Below are 25,874 nucleotides of genomic sequence, written 5' to 3' on the forward strand. Positions count from 1 at the left end.
TGCATATAGATTATAGATAGGTACAAACTATAGATATTGATATAGATTATAAATATGTGGTCATTTTGTAGGCATTTTTTTATCACTTGTATATAGTGTGTAAGAATCCCTATGAAATTATCTTGTGTCCAATCCATAAATTTTGAATGGATCATTAATTTCTAGTCCATGTTTAATACCCCTAAAGTAAGTCATAATATAGCATAACATATCCCATACTTGTTATTACTTAGATCTTCCAACGGGATAAGAATCAGACATAGCTCTTCCAAGGGAGTACACATCAATGTCCAAAAACTACACTAAACTATCATCAAAATTTTGGTCAAACCAACTATGCTTCAACTTTAACATATTGCATTTAAGTAGAATGAGCATGATCATATTCATTCAAAGCCAGCTAATGTGATACTGATATCAAACTACGTTAATTTACTACAGTTGGATGGAAAATTAAGATAAGAATGCATGTTAATTCACAATAGTTTAGTGATAAAAGTATATGTGAAGACGTGTGTCGTATTCATTGATGTTTGATACAAATACGGAGTGCGATAAGTTTTTATGATTAGTCAATCAAAGGATGATGAGAATTGGAAAGCAGAGAGTTTTACCTCTACCTGGGAGCTTGCATCTTATTCTTATTTAGAACAGAAGGAGAATGCACCCAAAAAGGGGAAAGTTAAAGCTTGTATATTCAAAGACAAAGTAAATTTTTTTGAGAGTGATGCCTATCTAAAGTGTTTATGTTTAATGAGAAATACAGTTTACTACACTTTTTATGGATATAGGTGATGGTTAAATAATTCTATCTTGATGGCCAATTGTAACAAATTCTAGACTCAGATTTTTAGTTTGCATCGAGTATCATAATCTTTCATGATTTCTATTTTTAGTTTTTCTTGAAAGAAAAAAAAAACTAAACCTCTTTGCAAAATTTTCAGCAAGATGTGTGTTTCCTAGAAGCAAAAAAGTTGAATATTGTACAGGTAAGTATGATACAAAATCTACACTCAGATTCATTTTTCAACTATTAAAATATTAGCTTGCTATTTGTAACTACAAGTGTAATAAGTTTGATATCAGATTCCAACCTAACCATGTTTTTTTGTCACAGGGGGAAACAAAATTGAGCTGAAACATCTCCTTTGAAACATGTTCCCCTGTTTCACAGAATCCCACAAGCTTCGCTACTACTGCAGCACTTTCGCGTACATTCTGCAAGTTGAGAGGATCTGACCAGAGCTTATTCACAAGCTGAAGCCGTCTTCTCTGTTTTCCTTCCGGGGGGATGTCCCATTTCAAGTAGAGCACTTCCCTTTCTTCTGCGTCTAGCTTCGAGCTCACCCTTTTAGCTAAATAATCCCTTTCCTGCTTCAGTGCCTTAATACTGTATATTCATAATAAGTCAAGAGTTGGAAAACTTCAAATAAAGACCTTAAAAAAGTTCAAATAAAATACATGGATGACAGTGCTCCTGAAAGAATAAACTATACCTTGATGAGACATAGCCAGCAGGTTCATCACCCAAAAGTGCAGGGCTCGCATTACCAAGCCCTGCTAAGTGTTGGTCTAACCATGTCAACCTCCTAAGCTCAACTTCCATGTAAATCTGATCTGATGGATCCCCTTTAAATAACAGGTAAAATTGTGTACGGTGCACTAAAGACACATGACACAAATGCCACAACATTATAATTTGCTGCCTTTGGTCCTCTAACACTAAATGCCATGACAACGGAGATTGATCGGGTATATCAGCTTCATCATGTGCAGCCTCATTTGCCTCCAACTCCAGCACCTGGTTTTACTTATCACACAGTAATCAGTCCAAGTGATATTTTTGATTTGTCAAACAAAAGGAAAAGGAAATTGCAATGATTAAAAACCCTGAACCAGACTTTGCATATCTCGTCAAAAAAGCCACAAGGAAAGCGAAAATAAATCCTAACCTGGCAAACAAGCAGCTGCTTTTGGTACTGTAACTTAGCCACCCTTTCTTTCAGCTCAGTAACGTAAGCTTTAATACTCCGGATGTTCTCTTCAGATGCCTTAATAAACATCCTTTGCATCTTCTTCATGTTCACAGAGTTTGACTGCCTTGATCCAGGAGTACCCTCCCTTGATGAGATACAGTTACTGTCCATTCTTCTAATTGGAGTGCTTTTTTGGCAGCAGAATGAATCACCAGCAGATCCAACATTGTTGCATTCTGGTACTCTGTTCTCAATCTCACCCTCCACGATGTTGCAGGATGAAGCAGACATAGGAGAACATGGTGATCGAATTACATTTGGCATGTTACTGGTGTTACTCAAATTAAAAGGGAACACCTTTTTCTTTTTTGGAGTCCTCAAATCAACAGATTCCTGACAACTAGGAAGATGCATGACTAATTCTTCTATAGATCTCTGCACATTTTCAAGTTTCTGTTCTAAAGATGCAATAATGTTTTCCTGCAATCTCAGCCGTGCAATCTCTTCTTTCAAGCTGGCTTTATCTTTTATCTCAATTTGTTCTGGAACACAACTTGTTTTCTGCAGTTCTTTAATTTCTGCAAATAACTTTGCAATGGTCTCTGTGGCCCCTTGGCTGCCAATTCTGTGAGATGAAAACTCTTTGTGAAGCAACTGAAATGCATGGTTTGCTTCATCACCAAGCTGCCTCTGTCTCATCTCAAGCTTTCGGATCTCGTGCACCAGCATAGATGGATTGATTGAATTGGTAGACCTCCTGATTGCAGCCTGCCTGTCAAGTAACTTTTTTCTTCCCACAGTTGTAGAAAGATATCCGGAAACTTCTCCATTTTCAGTATTAAATGAAAGGCATTTGACTACTTGACGAGAAGGTCCATGGTGATCTGAACCCTGAAATGAGTATGTGCCAACAAGTTGTACTTTTCAAGACTCAAATCCACACAAAAAAAGGATGGAAAGTTAGGTTCTGTCTAAATGCATCAATATTTTTGTACCTTGAGCTCCTTCTTTGATCTTCTTTCTAGTTCGAGCTGGGACTGTGCTAGGTCGCGCTGACGTTTCAGCTCATTCATCTCCTCCTCCATCTGTATACTCGAAAAATTTTAGGATAAAAATATATACAATGATTCATAAGTAAGAATATTAGATTAGCAGGGTACTTGGCAATTCACCTCAACTAGCTATATTCTGTTTCCGAACTTACAAGTATCTTTGAACTACAACTATCAATACTTCACACTGAGAAGATATGAACTTAATAATTCGTAAGTACTACAATGGTCCTATGTCATACAAGTTCAAATGTCATTGTAGGAAAGGGGTCTATCTGCATGACTACATGCAAAATTAGCAGGTTTTCTGTGCAGGTACATTTAGGTAAATTGAAGTATTAACATGACATGGTAGTACTCTTGGAGTACCAAGTTCAATGATTTGACGCATGAGGCTGACATGGTAGTGAAATTGGATTCCCAGGCCATTCGGAAGAGAGATAGTTTCAAGTATCTTGGGTCTATGATTCAGGGGAATAGAGAGATTGACGAGGATGTCACGCACCATATAGGTGCAGGATGGTTGAAATGGAGGCTCGCTTCGGGAGTCTGGTGTGATAATGTTACAGAATCAAGATGATAATGTATATAGATGATTTTTATAGATTTGAATATTTAATTACCATAGTTAGCTTATTCTCTTTGCATACTTATTTCACTGTAATCTTTGAGTAATACACATCTTATTCCTCCTTCATACCTTATGAAAGACATGGTATTAGAGCGTTCTTTTCTGATTCGCTAGTATCGGGTCAACAACTCCACAGGAAAAGTGACAACTTCACTGTTGGAGGTGGTTGCAGACTTGGAGTACAACTCTCACCACCTATGTGGGCTAAACCGCTTTAGTCTGATTTGTCATTTCCCAGATCGTTGGAGAGGACATGCTTGTGTCTCACCCGCTGGCGAACTGAACTACAACAACCCACTTTGTAAGGCGCATGAAAGCGCGTGAGTGGACCATCCTCGGTCTAGTTCAAAGCTCCCAGGTCACCTTTGATATTTCTGGCTGCTTTGCATTAGTTCTCAGGGCAACAAATCCTCAGATTCTGCCGCTACTTTGTTTGGTCAGGTTTCGTTTTCTAATAAGTTGTTCTAATTCTGTGAATCCGAAGTAATATCAGGAGGCTACCTGTGTTGGGAACTTTGTCTTTTAGTGAGACTCCCTGTTCAGATCGGATTGCCACTTATCTGGGTCTTCTTTTCACTTTTATAATTTGAGACGTGTTGGCTATTTGCTAATTCTTCGAGTTTGTTTAGTTGGGTTCAGATTCACTTGATTCTTTGATTTGTTCGAGTGATAAATTTAATTGGAGTTCTATTTCTGTCCAAGAGAGATTTGGTTTGGATAATTCTAACTTTGGAAATTCTCTATCAATTTATTTTTGATATTGTGTGTTGAGAAAATGACTGCTTCTATTTCATTCTCTGATAAAAAGTTCTGGTCTCGACTTAGGATATTGCTAAATTGTCTCAATATCAGAAATTGAGGGAATCCACTTCAGTTAATGCCTTTACTAAGTCAGAAAAATTATGTCTCATCACCTCTTCAAATAATAGATGGGTGATTGATTCAGGCGCCACGAATCGCATGACAGGTAACTGATACTTTTTTTCTAACTTTCAATCACATAACAGAACGGGAGCCTTGGAGTAATTGGTAAAGTTGCTGTCATGGGACCAGGAGGTCACAAATTCAAGCCTTGGAAACAGCCTCTTGCAGAAATGCAAGGTTAGGCTGCATACGATACACCCTTGTGGTGGGGCCCTTACCCGGACACCGCGCATAGCGCTAGCTTTAGTGCACCGGGCTGCCCTTTTTTTTTTTTTCAATTACACAACACACCCTCTCTCGTTACCGTAGCTGATGAATCAACTAGCTATAGTGTTGGATATGGGGAGGGGTTAGACCAACCACCCCTATTACCTTGTCTTCTATATTAGGTCTTGTCGAATGAGCTGGCAGATTAAGGCAGAATCTGTTCCATAATGACTAGCAGATTTCAATCAAATCTACTCCACAAAATCAGCTAGCAGATTTGAATAAAAAATATACTTTTGCAACATCTGAACTTTCATGGTATCAGAGCGAGACGTTTTCCCCTAGTATCAAATGGAAAAAACAATTTTTCAAGGAGATCATCTTTCTGGAACATCAAAAGAAAACAAAAAGGTCTTCTCTAGAAGTTCCTACAGAAAATATGATAACTCAGGGAGGCAATGTTTCTCACATGTCCTTCCAGTTAACTTCTCATCGATTCAACGGAAAGAACTACCTGGAATGGGCACAGTCCGTAAAGCTTGTAATTGCTGGTCACAAAAAGTTGGGACATCTGACCGGAGAAACGAAAAAGCTAGAAGTCGGAGACCCAAAGATCAACACTTGGAGATCAGAGAATTCACTCTTGATTGTCTGGTTAATAAATTCCATAGAGCCAGTCATAGATAAACCTTAACTTTTTTTACCTTCTGCTAAGGATGTGTGGGAAGCCGTTAGGGAGACATATTCTGATGTAGAAAATGCTTCTCAAATATTTGAGTTGAAAATTAAACTATGGCAGGCTAAGCAGGGAGACAAAGAAGTCACTGCTTATTATAACGAAATGGTGTCTTTGTGGCAGGAGTTAGACCAGTATTATAATGATAAATGTGAGTGTTCTATGGATAGTGTGAAAGAAAAAAAAAGGAAGAAAATGAGAGGGTTTAACCTTTTTTTAGCAGGATTAAATTGGGAGTTTGATGAGGTTAGGTCACGAATCCTAGGAAAACTCCTCTACCCACACTTCGTGAAACCTTTTCTCAAATTAAGAGAGAAGAAACTAGGAGAAAAGTTATGTTAAAACCTGATTTAAATATTGAACTAAAACCTGTTATAGACTCTTCAGCTCTTTTGCCAATGAAAAATGAAGATAACAGAAAGAAAAGGCCATGGTATGATCATTGCAAAAGACACTGGCACACCCGTGAAACAAGTTGGGAAATTCATGGGAAACCACCAAATTGGAAGCAAAGGGAGTTGATAATCGTAGCTTCCATGGTGTGATCATTGCAAAAGACACTGGCACACCCGTGAAACAAGTTGGGAAATTCATGGGAAACCACCAAACTGGAAGCAAAGGGAGTTGATAATCGTAGCTTCCAATATCAACATGGTCAAGCCCTCCAAACAACTCATTTTGAGAAGGAGCAGAAACCTCCATTAGATTCATCTCCATTCACAGGGGAACAACTAGAGATTCTGCACAAACTTCTTCAATCTCCCGAGTTCCGTGCAAATGTACCAAATCCTTCTAATCCTTCTTGTTCTATTGCTGAACCAGGTATCGTACCATCTGCTTTTCTTAGTGCTAACTCCAACCAAAAGGATTCTTGGATCATAGATTCAAGAGCTACTGATCACATGACTGGAAGTTCTCGTGCTTTCTCTACTTATACTCCTTGTGCAGGGAATAATAAAATCAAGATAGCTGATGGTTCCTTCTCCGCAATCGCTGGAAAAGGAACTGTTAAATTATCACCATTCCTCACACTTCATGATATTCTTCATGTTCCAAAATTTTCTTGTTATCTGGTTTCTGTCAGTAAATTAACCCGTTCTCTTAATTGTCGTGCTATTCTTTACTCTGATTTGTGTGAATTTTAGGAAAAGGTCTTGGGAAAGACGATTGGCAGTGCTAGAAAATATGGAGGCCTTTATTTCTTGACAACAGGGACAACTCTCTACAACTGAATCCTACTTGTTTGAAATCTACTTTTGTTTTAAATAAAGTCATGCTTTGGCACTATAGGCTTGGACATCCAAGTTTTTATTATTTTAAACATTTGTTACCTTAGTTATTTAAAAATAAAAATCCGTTTTTATTCTAGTGTGAATTGGCTAAGCATCACCTTCTCAAAAGTATCAGGTTTCTAAACCTTTTATGATGATTCATAGTGATGTTTGGGGACCGGCTAGAATTTCAACAATGTCTGAAAAACAGTGGTTTGTAACTTTTATAGACACAATGTCTGAAAAACGGTGGTTTGTAACTTTTATAAACGATCATACTAGACTGAGTTGGGTTTTTTTATTGAAAGACAAATCTGAGGTTAAAAATGTGTTTGAGACTTTCTAAGTTATGGAGGAAACGCGGTTTAATGAGAAAATCAAGATTTTTCGAAGTGACAATGGTCGTGAATTTTTTAATGAACTAATGGAAGTTTTTTTAGAAAAAACTGGGATAGTACACCAAATCTCTTGTCCGAATACACCTTAATAAAATGACATCACGGAAAGAAAGAATAGGCACCTATTAGAGATAACTAGGGCATCAATGTTTACCATATAAGGTTCCACAGTACCTTTGGGGAGAGGCTCTCTTGACTGCTACTTATCTTATTAATAGGATGCCATCTCGTCCTCTCAAATTTAAAACACCTTTTAGCATTTTTAGAAAGAGTTTTCCTAGTTCTAAGTTAACTACAAATCTGCCATTGAAAGTTTTGGGTGGACAACCTTTGTTTATGTTCATAATTGCAGTAAACTTGAATCAAGGGCTAAGAAGTGTGTTTTTGTAGGATATGCTCCAAATCAAAAGAGATATAAGTGTTATGATCCTCAGTCGAGGAGGATAATTGTCACAATGGATCTAACTTTCTTTGAATCCCAACTCCATTTTACTACTCATCTTCAAGGGAGTACCACGTAGGTGAAGATTTGTCTTTTTGGGATATTGAGGAAACTAGACATCAGACAAATGATGGGCTAGATATTACAATAAATACTGATTATGGGCTAGATATTATAGTAAATACTGATGCGAGGGATCTTGGAGAAGATATGAATAGGTGTGATGCAAAAGATGAAAAGGACAGTGATTCGAGAGATGCTAAGGACTTAAGTGACTTAAATGATAAAAACCTTGATACTAAACCTGTAGAGCCTTCAAATAACAAAAATAAAAATGGGAACAGAGAACAAACAAAACAAATGCAGGTGTATCCGAGAAGGAATCGAACTTAAGAAAAAAAGACCGTCGGTCCTCAACACTGTCAAAAGACAACTCCGCAAGACCTTCCTGAAATTCAAAGAAATCTTCCAACTTATTCTATTTCTAATTCCTTGTCAGATCTAGACCTACCTATTGCAAAAAGCAAAGGTGTTAGAAATTTTTCTAAATATCCTATTTCTATGTTTGTTTCCTATAAAAGGTTGTCTCCTAGTTATTTAGCCTTTACTTTACAACTTTCGAGTGTGGGGATCCCAAAAAATGTGCAGGATGCTCTACGAGTTCTCGAGTGGAAGGAGGCTATTTTTGAGGTATTGCGAGCTCTTGAAAAAAATAAGACATAGGAGTTGGTAGATTTGCCTGGGAAAGAAACCAGTAGGCTGCAAATGGGTGTTCACTACCAAATTCAAGTCAGACGGATCCTTGGAGAGGTAAGGCCCGCCTAGTAGCTAAGGGGTTCACACAGACATATGGCATTAACTATCTTGAGATGTTTGCTCCAGTAGCTAAGCTAAACTCAATTAGAGTTCTGTTGATAATCGCGGTAAACCTTGACTGGTCACTTCAACAGTTAGATGTGAAGAATGTTTTCTTGAACGGGAAACTAGAGTAAGAAGTCTATATGGATCCCCTACTAGGTTTTGAAGAAAAGTACAAGTCAAAGATATGCAGACTTAGAAGATCTTTTTACGGCCTGAAACAGTCTCCAAGGGCTTGGTTTGAAAGGTTTACTCAATTTGTGAAAAGGCAAGGATATCTGCAAGGACAAGCAGATCACACAATGTTCACTCGGCATTCACTAAAAGGAAAAATAGTAGTTCTTATAGTGTATGTTGATGATATCATCCTCACAGGAGATGATGTGGTTGAAATAAAAAACCTAAAGGAGCGTCTTGCCTCAGAATTTGACATAAAAAACTTAGGCCAGTTGAAGTATTTTCTCGACATGGAGGTTGCACGATCAAAACAAGAAATTATAGTGTCACAAAGGAGTAGCTGTTTTCCATTTTCTCCTAGTTGGGTCATATACATTTTTTTTCCTCGTCGGAGAGAGGAGAGAGAAACCAGATCGGCCAACGATTTCCTTTTTTCGATACATCTTCTCTCTCCGTCGGAAACAGATTGAACTTTCTCTCTCTTTAGCTATTTCTCTCTAACTAAACGTATCTTTCAATGCCTTCTTTAACTTGACCATGCCGTCGCCGTCGAAACAGACGACGGCGACAGGTAAGTACATTGCTCCATCTCTCTCCCTTGGTCTCTCCCTTCCCCTGCGTTCTCTTTGACGTGACTGGTCAGTCTCTGTGAAGTAGACGCCGGCAGCGAAACAACACCGGCGACAGGTAGGCACACTTCTCTCTCCCTCTCTTTCCCCCTCTCTCCCTTTCCCCCTCCCTCCCTCTCTCCCCTCTCCACTGTCAGCAGATTTGCGAAGGCAGCAACTTGTTAGTTACTGGTCCGCGATCGGATTTGGCGAACTGGTTCGACTAGTTCAATGGACATCGGTGGTGAAGGCGGCAGAGCCAGAAAATCCAGGTGGGGGTCTCTACCGGATATTGCAACTACTGTCCAGATTTGAGCCGGCGACTTTCCGACGAAGTAATTCCGGCGACCCAATTTGCCTGGTTCCAGCACAACAAGCAAGAGCAAATTACATGATATACGTATTTCGGTGACTTCTAACCCTTGAACTTTATTTTATCGCGCGATTTTTCGATATTTTCATTACCTGTACTTTGCGTGGGATTTCCTATCTGTTATTTGGATTTCTAGTAGTTGTTGTTCTTATAATTTGGATATAGTGTGTGCTTTGAGGGTGTCTTTATTGTCTTGCTGTTTTTGAACCTCTTATGTTGCTTCATATTATTTATCGTACTATCTCTTGTATCTTACTTCCGTGTCTGCTGTAGTATATTCGTGACTTGCACCGCTCCTTATTATTTGGCTGTCCTTGGTGCCAGGCCATTAGTGTGCTCTATTTTTCTTACTGTTAGTTTTGTCCTTACCTTGGTTTTGTTTTTTCTCCCTATTTGAGTTTAGTTTTGTTTCTTGATTATTTCTTCTAATTTGTGTGAGCCTTGTATTTCCTGCTGCTGCTTTGTTACTACCATTGTTTATATTTTCTTATATTTTCTTGTATTAGTGGCTGTGGGCATTGATGATTGGATAGGGTTATGTCCGAGGGGGTTGGGGCGGGGGGCTGTTGTGGGGGCGGGGGTGGGAGGGAGGCCAAGGTTTGGCCTCAAGGGCGGTAGAGAAAGACGTGTTGATAGAGTTGGTAGGCTGAGGGTTGGGTCTTGGAATATAGGGACTCTTCAGGGTAAGTCCATAGAACTTGTGAAGATTCTTAGAAAGAGGAGGATTAATATTGCGTGTGTTCAAGAGACCAAGTGGGTAGGGTCTAAGGCTAGTGATGTGGATGGTTACAAGCTTTGGTACTCTAGGAGCGAGAGGCGTAGGAATGGAGTTGGCATCTTAGTAGATGAAGAGCTTAGAGGTCAGGTAGTAGAGGTAAAGAGGATCAGCGATAGGTTGATGACTATTAAGTTGGTCACTGGGGGGTTTACCCTGAACGTGTGTAGTGCTTATGCGCCGCAAGTGGGCTTGGATGGGGAGGAGAAGATGCGGTTTCGGGAGGCTTTGGATGAGGTGGTGAGAGGCGTGCCTAGCTCGGAGAAGATTGTTGTAGCAGGAGATTTCAATGGGCACATCGGGGCGTTACCGGGAGGCTTTGGTGATGTGCATGGTGGTTTTGGTTTTGGGGAAAGAAATAAAGAGGGGGCTACTCTATTGGATTTTGCGAGGTTCTTTGGGCTGGTGGTGGTGAACTCGGGCTTCCCGAAGAAGGACGATCACCTGATCACCTTTCGAAGCGCGATAGCCAAGACCCAAATTGACTTTTTATTGCTTAGGAAAGGGGATAGGGTGTTGTGTAAGGACTGTAAGGTCATCCCGAGTGAGAATCTTTCGACCCAGCATAGGCTTTTGGTTATGGATTTGGGTATAAAGAAGGATAGGAAGAGAAGGGGTGAGGAGTGTAGACCTAGAATTAAGTGCCAGTGAATGCGTGGGAGATAGAAGAGAAGTTGGTGGGAATGAGGGTGTGGGAGTGTAGGGGGGACGTGGATAGTATGTGGGATAGGGTGGTTAGGTGCATCAGGGAGGATGCTAGTGAGGCGTTAGGTGTTTCTAGGGGCCGGGCCGGGCATCATCGGGGGGATTGGTGGTGGAATGAAGAGGTTAAGAAGAAAGTGGAGACTAAGATTAGGGCGTAATGCTAAGTTGGTTGAGAGTAAGGACGAAGAAGAGAAGCGGGTAAACAGGAAAGAGTACAAGTTAGCTAGGAAGGAGGCTAAGTTAGCAGTTACGGCGGCTAAGACGACAGCATTTGAGAGCTTATATGCGGGGTTACAGGAGAAAGGAGGGGAAAAAAAGTTGTTTAGACTCGCTAAGGCTAGGGAGAGGAAGGGTCGCGACCTCGATCAGGTGAAGTGCATTAAGGGGGAGGATGGTACAGTGTTGGTAGAGGACGGTCACATTAAGAATAGATGCAGTCGTATTTTCATAGGCTCTTGAATGACGAAGGGGATAAAGCTATTGTGTTAGGGGAGCTGGAGCACTCAGAAGAGTGTCGGGATTTGTAGACGTTTTAAGGTAGAGGAGGTTAGAGAGGCTGTTCGCAGGATGCGAAGGGGTACGGGGACGGGGCCTGATGAGATACCTGTGGATTTTTGGAAGTTTTCTGGCGAGGCTGGTTTAAGGTGGTTGACTGGATTATTTAACGGAATTTTCAAGACGGCGAAAATGCCCGAGGCTTGGAGGTGGAGTACTATGATCCCTCTTTATAAGAACAAGGATGACATTCAGAGTTGCAATAACTATAGGGGTATTAAGTTATTGAGTCACTCTTTGAAGATTTGGGAGAGAGTGGTCGAGGTGAGGCTGAGACGGATAGTGTCTATTTCGGAGAACCAATTTGGATTTATGCCTGGCCACTTGATGACGGAGGCAATTCATCTGGTACGGAAGCTGGTGGAACAGTATAGGGAAAGGAAGAAGGACCTGCACATAGTGTTTATCGACTTGGAGAAGGCATACGACAAAGTCCCCAGGGAGGTGCTTTGGAGATGCTTGGAGGTGAGTGGAGTCTCGGTGGCATATATCAGAACAATTAAGGACATGTATGATGGAGTTAAAACTCAGGTGAGGACGGCGGGAGGAGACTCAGAGCATTTCATTGTCTTGACAGGATTGCATCAGGGATCTACTCCTAGTCCCTTTTTGTTTGCTTTGGTGATGGATGTGTTGACGTAACGTATTCAAAGAGAGGTGCCTTGGTGTATGCTTTTTGCAGATGATGTAGTTTTGATTGATGAGACGCGGGGGGTGTGAATGATAAATTAGAGGTGTGGAGACAAACTCTTGAGTCTAAAGGGTTCAGGTTGAGTAGGAGCAAGACAGAGTATTTGGAATGCAAGTTTAATGACGTGAGGCTGGAGAATGAGGTGGTAGTGAAGTTGGAATCACAGGTGGTATGTAAGAGGGATAGTTTCAAGTTTCTCGGGTCCGTGATTCAGGGTAGCGGTGAGATTGACGAGGATGTCTCGCACCGTATTGGGGCGGGATGGATGAAGTGGAAGCTCGCTTTGGGGGTGTTGTATGATAAGAAGGTGTCGCCCAAGCTTAAAGACAAATTCTACAGGGTGGCAGTCCGTCCGGCCATATTGTATGGAGCGGAGCATTGGCCAGTTAAGAACTCCCACATTCAAAAAATGAAGGTAGCGGAAATACGGATGTTACGTTGGATGTGTGGGCTGACTAAGGGGGATAGAGTTCGGAATGAGACTATCAAGGAGAAGGTTGAAATGACTCCAGTGGAGAATAAGATGCGGGAAGTCCGATTAAAATGGTTCGGACATGTGATCAGGAGGGGTATGGATGCCCCGGTTCGTAGGTATGAGAGGCTAGCTTTGGATGGTTTTAGGCGGGGTAGGGGTAGGCTGAAGAAGTACTGGGGAGAGGTGATTAGGCGGGATATGAAGTAATTACAGCTCACTGAGGACATGACCTTAGATAGGAAGATCTGGAAGACGCGAATTAGGGCAGAAGGCTAGGGTCAATTTGGGTCGCTAGTGTAGGGAATTACTTGGTGGGGGTATTATTCTTGTTATGATACCTTGTTTCATGCTTTATTACGAATCTGTTTACTTTTCTCTGTTTACTATTACTTGTGGGTGTCGTATTTATGTTATGCCATCTTGTTCCATGCTTTACTATGAATTTGTTTAATATTCCGTGTCTCGAGCCGGGGGTCTATCAAAAATAGTCTTTCTACTTCTTTAGAGGTAGAGGTATGGACTGCATACACTTACCCTCCCCAGACCTCACTATGTGGGAATACACTGGGTTTGTTGTTGTTGTTGTTAAAATAAACGGGAATGAGTGGTTGTAGACTAGCTGAAACTCCAATTGACCCGAATCTAAAGTTTGCGAATGATGGAAAATCAATTGATAGGGGCCGATACAAGATATTGGTAGGGAAGTTGATTTACTTGTCATATACTAGGCCTGATATTGCCTTTGCTGTAAGAGCCTAGTTAGTCAGTTCATGCATTCTCCATGAGAAGAACACCGAGAAGCTATGTATCGAATCCTAAGGTATCCGAGTTCTCCTGGAAAAGGGTTGTTCTTTAAAAAGAAAAAGCCAAAAAGTGTTGAAGCTTATACAAATGCGGACTAGGCTGGTTCTTCTATTAATAGAAGGTCTACGTCCAGATATTGTACATTTATTTGGGTAAATTTAGTGAATGGAGGAGTAAGAAGCAGAACGTGGTGGCTCGCATTAGTGCTAAGGCTGAGTATCGATCCATGGCACATGGAATTTGAGAAATATTGTGGCTCAACAGATTTTTGAAAGAACTAAGAAGACCTATGAGTTTGCCAATAAAGTACATACTGTGACGATAAAGCTATCATAAGCATTGCTCATAATTCAGTTCAACATGACAGAACTGTAACACCCCGCATTTCGGTCTAGAACGAAAACTGTTATTTCTATGTGTAGATGATCCAAAAGCCATAAATCCTATGCAAATTTTCCATGTTAATCAATTATGTAGTGTAGGAAATTGAATGAGCTCTCTGTCGATATAAGATTCGCCCAAATCCGATACTCAGGCAAGATGTTATGGCTAATTTAAGTCCTAGTCGTAAAACACCGTCATTTTGGTGCTTGGCGCGTCGCGGAGGTGGTCTATTTAACAATTGTCAAATTCCAGTAGCCTAGCGCGATTGTGGCGCATCGCGCTGAAGTTCCAGGTCCCAACCAGTGGGACAACGTGATGGCTCCACGTCGGTGACCCTAAAAATCCCATTCGTCAATTTCCAGTGAGCCACCACGATAGTGGCGCGTCGCGGTGGCCCATAAAATTGGACTCCCAATTATATTTTACTCCGTCTCATTTAGGGTATATTGGGTATTTTCCACCCCCTTATCAGCTTAAATACGGGATTTTACTCCCAAGTGACCATATTATTCATATTTTCTAAAAAAATTCACAAGGACACTCTCTAGGGTTTCAAACTAAAACCCAAATAACTCAAGATTCAACCGTAGATTTTCGAAACTGATTGAAGATTTGGAATCCCCAAACCATAGGCTTCAAGAATCATCCATCAAATTTCTAAATTGAGGTACGTGGGGTTTATCCTAAAAACTCAATGGCTCCATCCCTACACCCACTTGCACCATCTCTCAGAACAATCAAGACGTTGATAACCCTGAGTTCCTTTCTTGGTATCACCAAGATCAACTAATTCAAAATGCTATCTTAGCCTCTGTTGATCCTATGCTTGCCCCCATTGTTGCTGTTGCAGTCTCCGCCAAAGCTGCCTGGGATGCTTTGCATACTGCATATGCGAACAAATCTCAAACAATAATTTTCAGCTTACAAGATCGATTGGCCCGCCTTACTAAAGATTGTCGTCCAGTCACAGATTATCTTCATCAAGTTCGATCACTTTGTGATGAACTTGCAACTGCTGGTGCACCGGTATCAAACCCGGAACTCATTGTGAAAATTCCCAGTGAACTCAGATCTGAATTTCGAGAACTCTCTATTGTCATTCGTGCTCGTGATTCTCCTATTTCATATGAAGAGCTTTATGAAAAGCTTCTAGATTATGAGTTTTTCCTCAAACATGAGGAAGACAAGAAGACGCTATCAACTCCTATTACTGTTGCTATAGCACAAAAGACTAGCTCATCTCCTTCTCGCCAGAGCAACAACAATTACTCCAGCAACCGTCGTCCAGGTGTGAACCCTCCTGCCAACAATCAGCAATGGCACTCTCCTACCAATAATCAGCAACGGCAAGCACAACACCCACGAAGAAACAACCAGCAGCAGCCCTCTGACAAAAACCTTTGCTGCCAACTATGTGATCGCGTAGGTCATTCCGCTAAAGTCTGCAGATCGCAGTTACATAACCATCTGCAAGCCCGGACAAACTTTACTGCTCGTTTTCCTTCTCAACAGTCCCCTTGGATCGTCGACAGTGGAGCCACTTATCATATTGCATCTGATACTCAAAACCTAGCCACTGTACATGACTACCACGACACCAAAGAGATAACTAAGGGCAATGGTATCACCATTCCAATATCCCATACCGGTAACGCTAACATAAATGCATCAAATCATCATTTCAAACTTCTCAATACCTTATGCTCCCCTGTCATTAAAAATAATCTTATTTCTGTTTCTAAGTTTTGTCATGATAATCATTCCTGTATTGAATTTTTTCCTTTCCATTATTTTGTGAAGGATCTGAGTACGGGGGCATCTCTAGTTCGAGGGCAGAATAAAGATGGGTTGTATGAGTGGCCACCGGGCTGCACACATCGTTCTCCTAAATGCAATGTGGCTGTTCTAATTCACCTGTGGCACATCCTAATCGTCGCATTTTAGATACTATGTTGATTAAATTTTCCCTTCCTGTTTCATATCCTAAAGCTAGCTCCATTTGTAATTCTTGTTATTCAAATAAAATGCACAAGTTGCCTTTTTCAGAAAATTCATTGCGAAGCAATAAGCCCTTGCAAATCCTTTTTCAGAAAATGCACAGGTTTCATTGCCTTTTTTTGTCAATTGATAAGAAAAGATATTATGTGTTATTTGTTGATCAATTTTCAAAATGCATGTGGTTGTTCACTTTAAAATAAAAAAATGAAACTTTGGAAGTTTTCCAAAATCTACATCCATTGCTTGAACACAAATTCAACACCAAAATTCAATCTTTTTACACTGATGGTGGTGGCGAATTTCAGAGTCTATAGTCGTATCTCAAAGCACATAGCATAGAACACTGAGTGTCACCCCCTCATATATTCCACAGAGAGTTGCTCTAGTCGAAAGACGACACCGGCATGTTATTGAAACTGCTAGAACCTTGTTGCACCAAGCATCTTTACCCTCACATTTTTGGAGTTTTGCCTGTCAACAAGCGGTTTATCTTATAAATAGGCTAACTACACCGAATCTTCAGCATAAGAGCCCCTTTGAAATTTTATTTCAAACTATGCCCAAGTATGACTCCGTTAAAGTATTTGGTTGCTTATGTTATCCATGGGTCAAAACATATGCCAAAAACAAACTCGAGCCTCGTTCGACACCATGTGTTTATTTAGGATTTTCGAATAAACATTACTGCCACCAATGTTTTGATCCTTTAACTTTCAAAATATATTTTTCTCGTGACGTTTTATTTTTAGAAAACCAGTTTTCGTTCGAAAATATTTTTTCTTATTTGACAAACACAAAATAAAAATGTGTCTTCGGAGATTTGTTTAATTGAACAGCAGCCGCAGGATAATACTCAATATTCACATGATTCTTATGAGCTTCCCACTCAAATTGTGCAGCAACCCGTGGACACGTACTCACCCATCTCCTCTACCCCAACAGGAACCACCATCTCAGGTAATTCAATTTCTCCCATATCTGCTACTTCTTCTCAAGCATCTCCACTCCCCCCTTCCCTCACCATACAAAATTCAGTTTCCAGCCGCAATTCACCTGAACCAAATGTTTTGGCCTCACCAGTTCATTCTTCTCCCCATTTAAATACGCAGCCGCAATCCACAATAATCACTTACCAACGTCGAAATAAGTCTACTGGTCCTTTGACCCAGAACCCTATAGTACAACCCTCTTTCTCGTCACCTGTCCCATCTCCCGTGGCCCCACAACCTTCTCTTGTTGCCCCTAGCTCTACATCAACGCCCACTCATTACATGATTACTCGATCTAAGACTAATAGCCTTAAGCCTAAGCAATTCCACACTGTTGTTCAAACCACTTCCTCCCTGCCTAGAACCTTTAAGAAGAAAGCTCAACAAGTCCCACATTGGCGTGAAGCTATGAAAAATGAATTTGATGCATTAGTTCGGAACCGTACATGAGAGTTGGTACCATGTGATCCTTCGAAAAATGTGGTGGATTGTAAGTGGCTTTTTCGGGTTAAATATCATCCTGATGGTTCTGTTGACAGGTTCAAAGCTCGCTTGGTTGCCAAAGGATTCACACAACGACCTAGCCTTGACTTCCAATGCACTTCCTGTGGTAAAGCCAGCAACTGTTCGAATAGTTCTTGCGATTGCAACACAATAAAGTTGGCCCATTCGTCAACTTGATATCACTAATGCCTTCCTGCAAGGTCGTCTTGATGAGGAAGTCTATATGCGCCAACCACCTGGTTTCGAATCTTCTGCAAATCCGACGCATCTTTGCAAGCTGCAAAAAGCTATTTATGGACTCAAACAGGACCCCATGGCCTGGTACACCAAACTCAAAAATTATTGGGTTACTTTGGGGTTTATTAAGTCCCAATCTGATTCTTCATTGTTCATCCTGCAGAATTTTGAGTTTATTGTTTATGTCCTAGTATATGTTGATGACATAATTATTACTGGTAATCAGATTCGTGGTGTTCAAAGCATCACTGATAATATCTTGCAACCCGATTCTCGCTGAAGGATCTTGGTCCACTTCATTATTTCCTTGGTGTTGAAGTATTGTCTTATCCTGGTGGTCTTTTGTTGTCTCAACAGAAGTACATTACAGATCTTTTGCAAGAAGTTAATATTTGTTGTCTCAACAGAAGTACATTACAGATCTTTTGCAAGAAGTTAATATGCAAAATTGCAAAGGTGTTCCAACACCAATGGCTTCAACTATTTCCCAGAGTCCGTGGAAGATTCTCTAGTTGATGGCTCTCTTTATAGGCGGATCATCGGTAAACTTCATTACCTTTCTTTTACACGTCCGGACATAGCATTTGTTGTCAGCAAACTCTCACAGTTTATGCACCAGCCCTTTATATCTTATTGGACAGCCATGAAACGTCTCCTTCGGTATCTACACCAAACATCCTCATTTGGCCTACGGATTGCCAAAGAACATGATGTCCGGACATAGCATTTGTTGTCAGCCAACTCTCAAAGTCTATGCACCAGCCCTTTATATCTTATTGGACAGCCATGAAACGTCTCCTTCGGTATCTACACCAAACATCCTCATTTGGCCTCCGGATTGCCAAAGAACATGATCACCGTCTTCTAGCTTATTCAAATTCTGACTGGGCTGGAGATTCTCTTGATCGAACCTCCACCACAGGTTATGTTGTTTACCTTGGCAGCTCTCCGATATCATGGTCCTCTAAAAAGCAAAGATCTGTCTCCCGTTCCTCCACAGAAGCAGAATATCGGGCTGTCGCTGCTACTGTTTCTGAGACCAATTAGCTAACAAGTTTATTACTCCATGAGCTTCGGTTTCGTATCTCAGACATTCCTCGGATATTTTGTGACAATGTTAGCACCACCTACATTTGTGCCAACCCGGTGTTCCATAGTCGGATGAAGCATATTGCTATTGATTTTCATTTTGTTCGTGAACAAGTTCAAAACAAGGATATCGCAGTTCAACACCTTCACTCGGCTGATCAAGTGGCAGATATACTGACCAAACCACTTCCAAGAGTCTCTTTTGTCAAGCATTTTTCCAAGTTGGGTGTAGTTGACACCACCAACTTGCGGGGGCGTAATAACGGATAATTACTAGACCCTAGTTGTTGTAGAGTTCTTATAGTTGTTGTAACTTCAAGTCTATCCTTGTTGATATAGGTCTTATATATAGTCTTGTACAGATACTGAAAACCAAAAGTCAGTCAATCAATAACATACGATTCTTTTCCCATCTTCTACTCTCTATCTCTTTATATGCAATAAAAAAGTAACTCTTGACACATTGAAATGAGAACCAGTACATGGCTAATAGATGCCAAAAGTAATAACTTCAGAATATGACAAAAGTTTTGATACTAGAAGCGCTTGTGTATCAATAGCTTAGTGGTACTAGTATCCTGCTTCTTGTCCCCTTCAGTAATAGAAAAAATGATGCTGGAAATGCAATTATACTAGAAAGTATTAGTGGTACCTGTTGGATTTTCTGTTCCTTCTCGATTAGTAGAGATCTTAAACATGGAGAGGCTGAAGGGTCAGGACTTCGGAGCTCTGCTTCAAGTCTGGAAACTTCCTTTCGTAAATGCTTCAGCAATTGCTTCTCGGCAACAACCTGGAGAAGTAAAGTAAAACAAGAAAGGAGTCAAATATGAAGGTCTTTGAACTGTAGAATTACTAAGCAGAATAAGTATAGTGGAATAAAGACTCCCTGATTTTTATTGTAATGCACGCTCAGAAGAGTACAGAAACGGTATCTATTACCTAAGTTGTTTAGAGGTCACATCTACTCCAAAAGCAAATCCACATTTTACAGATTTAATTTACTCACGACATAACTTGTAGGTATAAGTCAATCACTTGGGCATTGTTTGGTAACAGTTGCAGAGGAAATCAACCGCTACATAGCTATGAACCATTTGGTTGGACTCATTAAAGTCCGCATGTGCTATTACACATCTAAGTAATACAACAATCTGTGTATGTGTATTATTGTATGCCTAATAGAATATGGATAAGAGCACAGGCATTGCCAGTACATGGATAAAAGTAACTAAACAAAAAGCAACGGTACGTACGATAGAAGTTGTTTGGACTATATCCACTCTGAAAGAAAATCCACTTTTTACAGACTTAATTTACTCGATGAGATAATTTGTTGGTTTAACAACCAGGTAGGGGGTTTTGGTTTACAGTTGCAGAGGAAAACTCCACTGCATAATTTAATACAACATTAGGAAGGCCTCATTAAAATCTGTATTTGCTCATACCACATAAGTTATGTGAGAATTTATGTATTATTTTATGGCTTTTAGAATATGAGATCAGAAATTATTAGCTTTACATGGATATTTGTTTTTTTTTCTTTGATAAGGTATATACATCGATATTAGTAACTAGAAAAAAAATCTCTTAAAACAAGTAAAATTCACACACCAGTATTCGTTGGTATTAAACCGTACAACAACCTCCGAAATATAATATCAACATAACTAGTATGTGACCAAAAGCCCCTTAAACTGTTTATTGTATGAGATTTGGTAGGGGGTTTTGGTTTACAGTTGCAGAGAAAAACTCCACTGCACAATTTAATACAACATTAGGCTGGCCTCATTAAAATCTGTATTTGCTCATACCACATAAGTTATGCGAGAATTTATGTATTATTTTATGGCTTTTAGAATATGAGATCAGAAATTATTAGCTATACATGGATATTTGTTTTTTTTCTTTGATAAGGTATATACATCGATATTAGTAACTAGACAAAAAATCTCTTAAAGCAAGTAAAATTTACACACCAATATTATTTGGTATCAACCGTACAACAATCTCCGTAATATAATCTCAACATAACTAGTCTGTGACCAACAGCCCCTTAAATTGTTTATTGTTATGAGAGATTTGATTGTATTTAATTTTAAGGGGAAGAAAACAGGGAGAAATAGTAATATGACACAGTTCCTTAAAAGTCACTAGTAGCTTTCGAATTAACCACTAATCTCATACCATGTTTACTTGGGCTGTGGTTGTGACTTCTTTGGCACTTGTTGCAAAGCACAGAGTGTTGCGTGATTGCTCCACATGGCTTAAAGCAGGACTCATAGTGCAAACAATTGCTGTTCTGGAATTTCCACCTAGTGAAGGCTGCAATATCCTCGTCAATTTTGAATCTCTGTAGGGAATATGACCACTCTTTCCACCACTGCAAATGAAATTCAAAAAGTAATGTCCCAAGGCTACTAACTGATTTGTTATCAAATGAATTGTTCTTAAAAGTAGCAAGAATGCTAGGTCGTAACACGATATGATTCATGAAAGATTTATCACCGACAGCAATGGCAAGCCACTAAAAGCAGTACCATTATCGCATATGCAAATAATACAGAAAAACGAGAACAAGAGATGTGGTTACAATAGCGTGAAAGGAAAGCAATGTGATCACTTTCTTCTAAGTAGCAAAAACTTTACCAAGTAACTGATACCATGGTATTTGGGTGGAAGAAAAGGGAAAAGAATACTGCTGTATTCTCAATTACCTTAATTTTCTGATCACAGTGGTCAGTGTCAGCAAACTCCGGTTGATATGGCTACCTTCTTTTAACCTTGTACCATCTGCACTTGTTTGCAAGGCACGCTCGCTCCCAGCAAGATCCACAAGGTTCTACAGTATTAAGAGTATCATATATTGGCATTTAATTAATGGCATTATAAATATATAGTAGAAGGTATGTGAGGTCCTCACCAGAGCTGCTAAGAAAGATTTCACTCGCCCTGAGTTTTCCCGGATGCTGCTCTCAATGGTCTGAACAAAAGGTCAATACATCAGCTGTATGGTAGGGTGGTGCTATAACTCATGTAAAAACAATATGGATGGGAGGAGGTAAGATACATAATACATCATAACAGTACAAACACAACATTTATTGCTAGTACTATGAAGAATGTTCCATATAAATCACCAACATTGATTATTAGCATTGTTGTGATGCCACTTTGAGATGCCAGCTGTATGGATAGGGGGCTACAACTCATGTAAAAGCAATGTGTACGGAAGGAGATAAAATACATATATGTCATGAGATTACCAATATGACATTTATTATACTATAAAGGAATGCTGTGATGCCACCTTAGAAGTCAGGTCCCAGCATTGAAAGATGCAGCAGCCACATACAACAATTACTTGGCATCTTGGTTAATAGTTAAGGAACAATTACTTGGCATCTTGGTTAATAGTTAAGGAGCTAGTTATTGGGTAGATTAGATTTGCTCTCTTCAACTAGCATATAAAACATAGTTCAAGTGGTTTAACCAAGTAAAATAACAAGAACTTCAAAATGATGATTTAATTCAACTTTAATTTTCTGGCCTACACATCCTCGGATCCCTATCTATTCAATGTATTTTTCGTATCCCATATCAAATGTGCAGAAGAAACTTTATCGTGTCAAATACTTTTATACTTAGTAGGAAAGAGACCAGAATCTTTTACCAGCTTGATTATCTGGTGAGATCTTGAGCTTTTATCATTTAGAGCAGTTTCACCCATTTGTCTCTGGGCTGCAGCAAGTAACAAGTATCTTCAACCACTAGGTAAGAGAAAAATCCTGGACTTAAAAATATAGATACTGCGGTTTCAAAGTCTACATTCTTCTATGATATCATACGATAAAGCAATAGTGTATCATTAAAGAATATTCTGTTGAACCAAAAATATGTAACTTACCTTCACAGGTACCAATTAAGGTCCTAAGGTGTTGGCCATCCTTTACAATCTCCTCAGCTAGTTTCTCCACAATAATACCTTTCTGCAGTCAGAGACAAAAATTTCAGGAAAGATTTATTTTTAAGGAAATTCTAGTAAAGAAACTTGAACTCATTAACTAAGGCATTTGTTTACCTCTGGATCATCCAACAGGCGTAGTGAGCCAGCCTCACGATTCAAGAGGTCTACTACTGTCTCATTATATATTTCTATAGCAGAAAATTTCAGCACAAAGTCCCTGTCCGTAGTCTGTAATGCACAAAAAAGGAAAAGCATCCAGATATCAAAACCACAATTCTCAATCATAGAAAAACCAAAGATTGTGGAGAAAGTAAGACGTACAAATTTGATGTGCTCATAAATGTCGTTAACAGCACTTTCGGTTATTCCCCTCATTGTAAATGTCTTCCCACTACTTGTCTGCCCATATGCAAATATTGTTGCTGCAAAAGAGGTGTGAGATTAATTGAATGGTCTCCTCAGTTCAAACAATAAACCAAACGATGTATATTAGATCCTAAAATAAAATGTACAGTGGTTCTACCATTTATCCCATTTAGAGCAGAGAGAGCAACATCTTTAGCTCCTTGTTCATAGACCTTGCTAGTTGAACATGTCGGGTCGAAGACATAATCTGGCACAGAATAAATAATAATAAGCAGACAAAATTCTAAAATCAGAACCTACAACAAGAAGTAATTCACATTTAATTAACTAACCAAATGAATAAGGACCAGCATGTCGTTCATGGATTAGTTTCTTGGAGATGATTGATTGTTCGTCTGGGAAATCCCAGGCAACAAGATCATAGGCCGCTTGTTCTTTCGGGGTAAGAGGCCTAACACGAATTGTGACAAGGATTTTTTCTTCACTAATCCTTGCAACTCCTCCAGGAGTACGCGACGGGGTTGTCCTTCTACTGTTTGGGAAACGAGAAGGTGTGCTTGCAGTCTTGGACAATGGTGTGCGTATCACCATCTTTGTGAACTCTACAATCCTATTCAAAAATAATATAGTATAACAGAAATCATTATAAATCATTGAACAGTCATAAATAAAACTATTGGGCCAATAACTGAAATCATCAAATTAAGAACACATTATTAAAAAGGAAATATCAAATCATACACCAAAATCACCAACTAAAATTCAAGAAAATAGAAAAAACGCATAATTTATTGTAATTGAATCATTATAAATCACTAAACAGTAGTAAAATACAATTATGGGCCCAAGACTGAAAGTATCACCAAATCAAGAACACATTCTTAACATGAAATATCAAACCATTACCAAAATCACCAACTAAAATTCAAGAAAATAGAAAAAATAAAGCATAATTTACTGTAATCGAATCATTATAAATCACTACAACAACAACAACAACAACATACCCAGTGTATTCCCACCTAGTGAGGTCTGGAGAGGGTAGAGTGTACGCAGACCATACCACTACCTCAAGAGAAGTAGAGAGGCTGTTTCCGATAGACCTCCGGCTTAGAACCAATAACAGTATAACAAATATAAAAGGTAAGCGCATATAAACTAGTATGGTACACAAAACAAACTAACAGTATAACAAACACAAAAATAAGTGTATAGTAAACTAGTACGGGATGCAAAAAAGCCAACACCACTAGCCCCAAACTACAGCCACAACACTACGAACCAGACTACAATTACTGGGCCCATGACTAAAATCATCAAAACAAAAACCCATTCTTAACATGAAATTATCAAACCATAAACTAAAAGTTTAGAAACTAGAGAAAAAAAACAGTTATAGAGCCAACTTAAACTCCATGAGGGTTAAACCACTAAACCAAAGCATAAAAAAAACCCAAAACCCATGATTTAATCAAGAAAATGTCAAAAATTTAAACAATCAAACAGTTAATTTGTGAAAGATGATTTGGTAATCATCATCTCTAATTTCAGGGGGAAAAAATAAAAATCAAAGGAAATTCCAGATGAAGTAACAAGTTTCTTGAGCTCCTTAAGCAAGAAATCACTAAAGCAAAGCATATCCAGATGAAGAAATCAGTTTCTTGAGCTCCTTAAGCAAGAAATCACTAAAGCAAAGCAAAAAGAAAACCAAAACCCACGAATTGATTTTTAAACAAGAAGATTTTTCCATTACATCCAAAATTTAAAAAAAAAAAAAAAAAAAAAAATATTTTGTCATTTCAATGAAAAAAAAAGTAGTAATGAAAGGAAAGCCAGGTAGTAAACAGCAAATGGAAAGACTTACCTTACTGCGAAGAAGAAGAAGAAAATGGAAGTAGTAAAGTGAAATCAAATATAGAAAGATTTGATTTTTCAGGGTTGCTGTTGTTGATTGTTTAGTTTAGAGAGAGATACGTTCAGAAACCTGAGTAACGGCTACTTAAATCTAATTGACAAAAATATATTCTTATTATTCATTTCTTCCGTTTCCGCATACCCCTCGCCCACCTAAATGTATTACTAAATATTTGTTTCAGATATCGAGTTTTTGTATAAAACTGTAAAATTATTATATAGTAAATTAATATTATTATTATATTATTATTTAATATGTCTAATCTATCACCAATCCAACCTTAACTAAGTTGATATGAATAAATAAAAATTCAAATGATCATATAAAATACATATTTAATTGTACAATATTCATTAATACAGTTTAGTTGATATGTTTTCGTATTACATAAAAGATGGGTATTTAATTTACTATTAAATGAAAAAATAAGGTTAAATTCTTATTAAATATTTGATACTTTTTAGCTAACTCTACTTTAAAAATGCAATTAGATTAGTAATTTTAATGTGTGAGTATAACCTTTGTAATTTTATTGTAAATATTTTATTTTCAAGTTCATTATGAAGCATTCTAATGCATAGCAAATTAAGTATGGTATATAGTTTTTATTACTTATTAATTTATATTAAAACATTATATTTTTTATAGTTAATGGAATAAGTTAATTAATAAGTAGATATATGTTAAATTTAACAATTATCATAAATGTATTCTAAAAATACAATTTATATTTAATATAACAATTCTTAAATCTTATTTTGACCTATAAG

General features: G+C 38.8%; 1 protein-coding gene across 1 annotated transcript; it reads right to left on the reverse strand.

Annotated features, from left to right (window-relative positions):
* Positions 1 to 937: 937 nt before the first annotated feature.
* Positions 938 to 25,242, reverse strand: LOC107853553 (kinesin-like protein NACK2). The gene is made up of 15 exons (XM_047393623.1): positions 25,054 to 25,242; positions 23,522 to 23,799; positions 23,347 to 23,436; positions 23,145 to 23,245; positions 22,938 to 23,051; positions 22,764 to 22,845; positions 22,530 to 22,597; positions 21,780 to 21,839; positions 21,574 to 21,698; positions 21,044 to 21,239; positions 19,512 to 19,649; positions 2,972 to 3,061; positions 1,953 to 2,867; positions 1,497 to 1,801; positions 938 to 1,390 (listed from the first exon to the last, which is right to left on the reverse strand). The coding sequence occupies exons 2-15, from the start codon at positions 23,778 to 23,780 to the stop codon at positions 1,060 to 1,062; spliced, it is 2,874 nt and encodes a 957-aa protein (XP_047249579.1). The 5' UTR covers positions 23,781 to 23,799; positions 25,054 to 25,242; the 3' UTR covers positions 938 to 1,059.
* Between the last annotated feature and the right edge of the window lie 632 nt (positions 25,243 to 25,874).

Source organism: Capsicum annuum, chromosome 7, assembly GCF_002878395.1.
Source record: "Capsicum annuum cultivar UCD-10X-F1 chromosome 7, UCD10Xv1.1, whole genome shotgun sequence".
NCBI classification, from domain to species: Eukaryota; Viridiplantae; Streptophyta; class Magnoliopsida; order Solanales; family Solanaceae; genus Capsicum; species Capsicum annuum.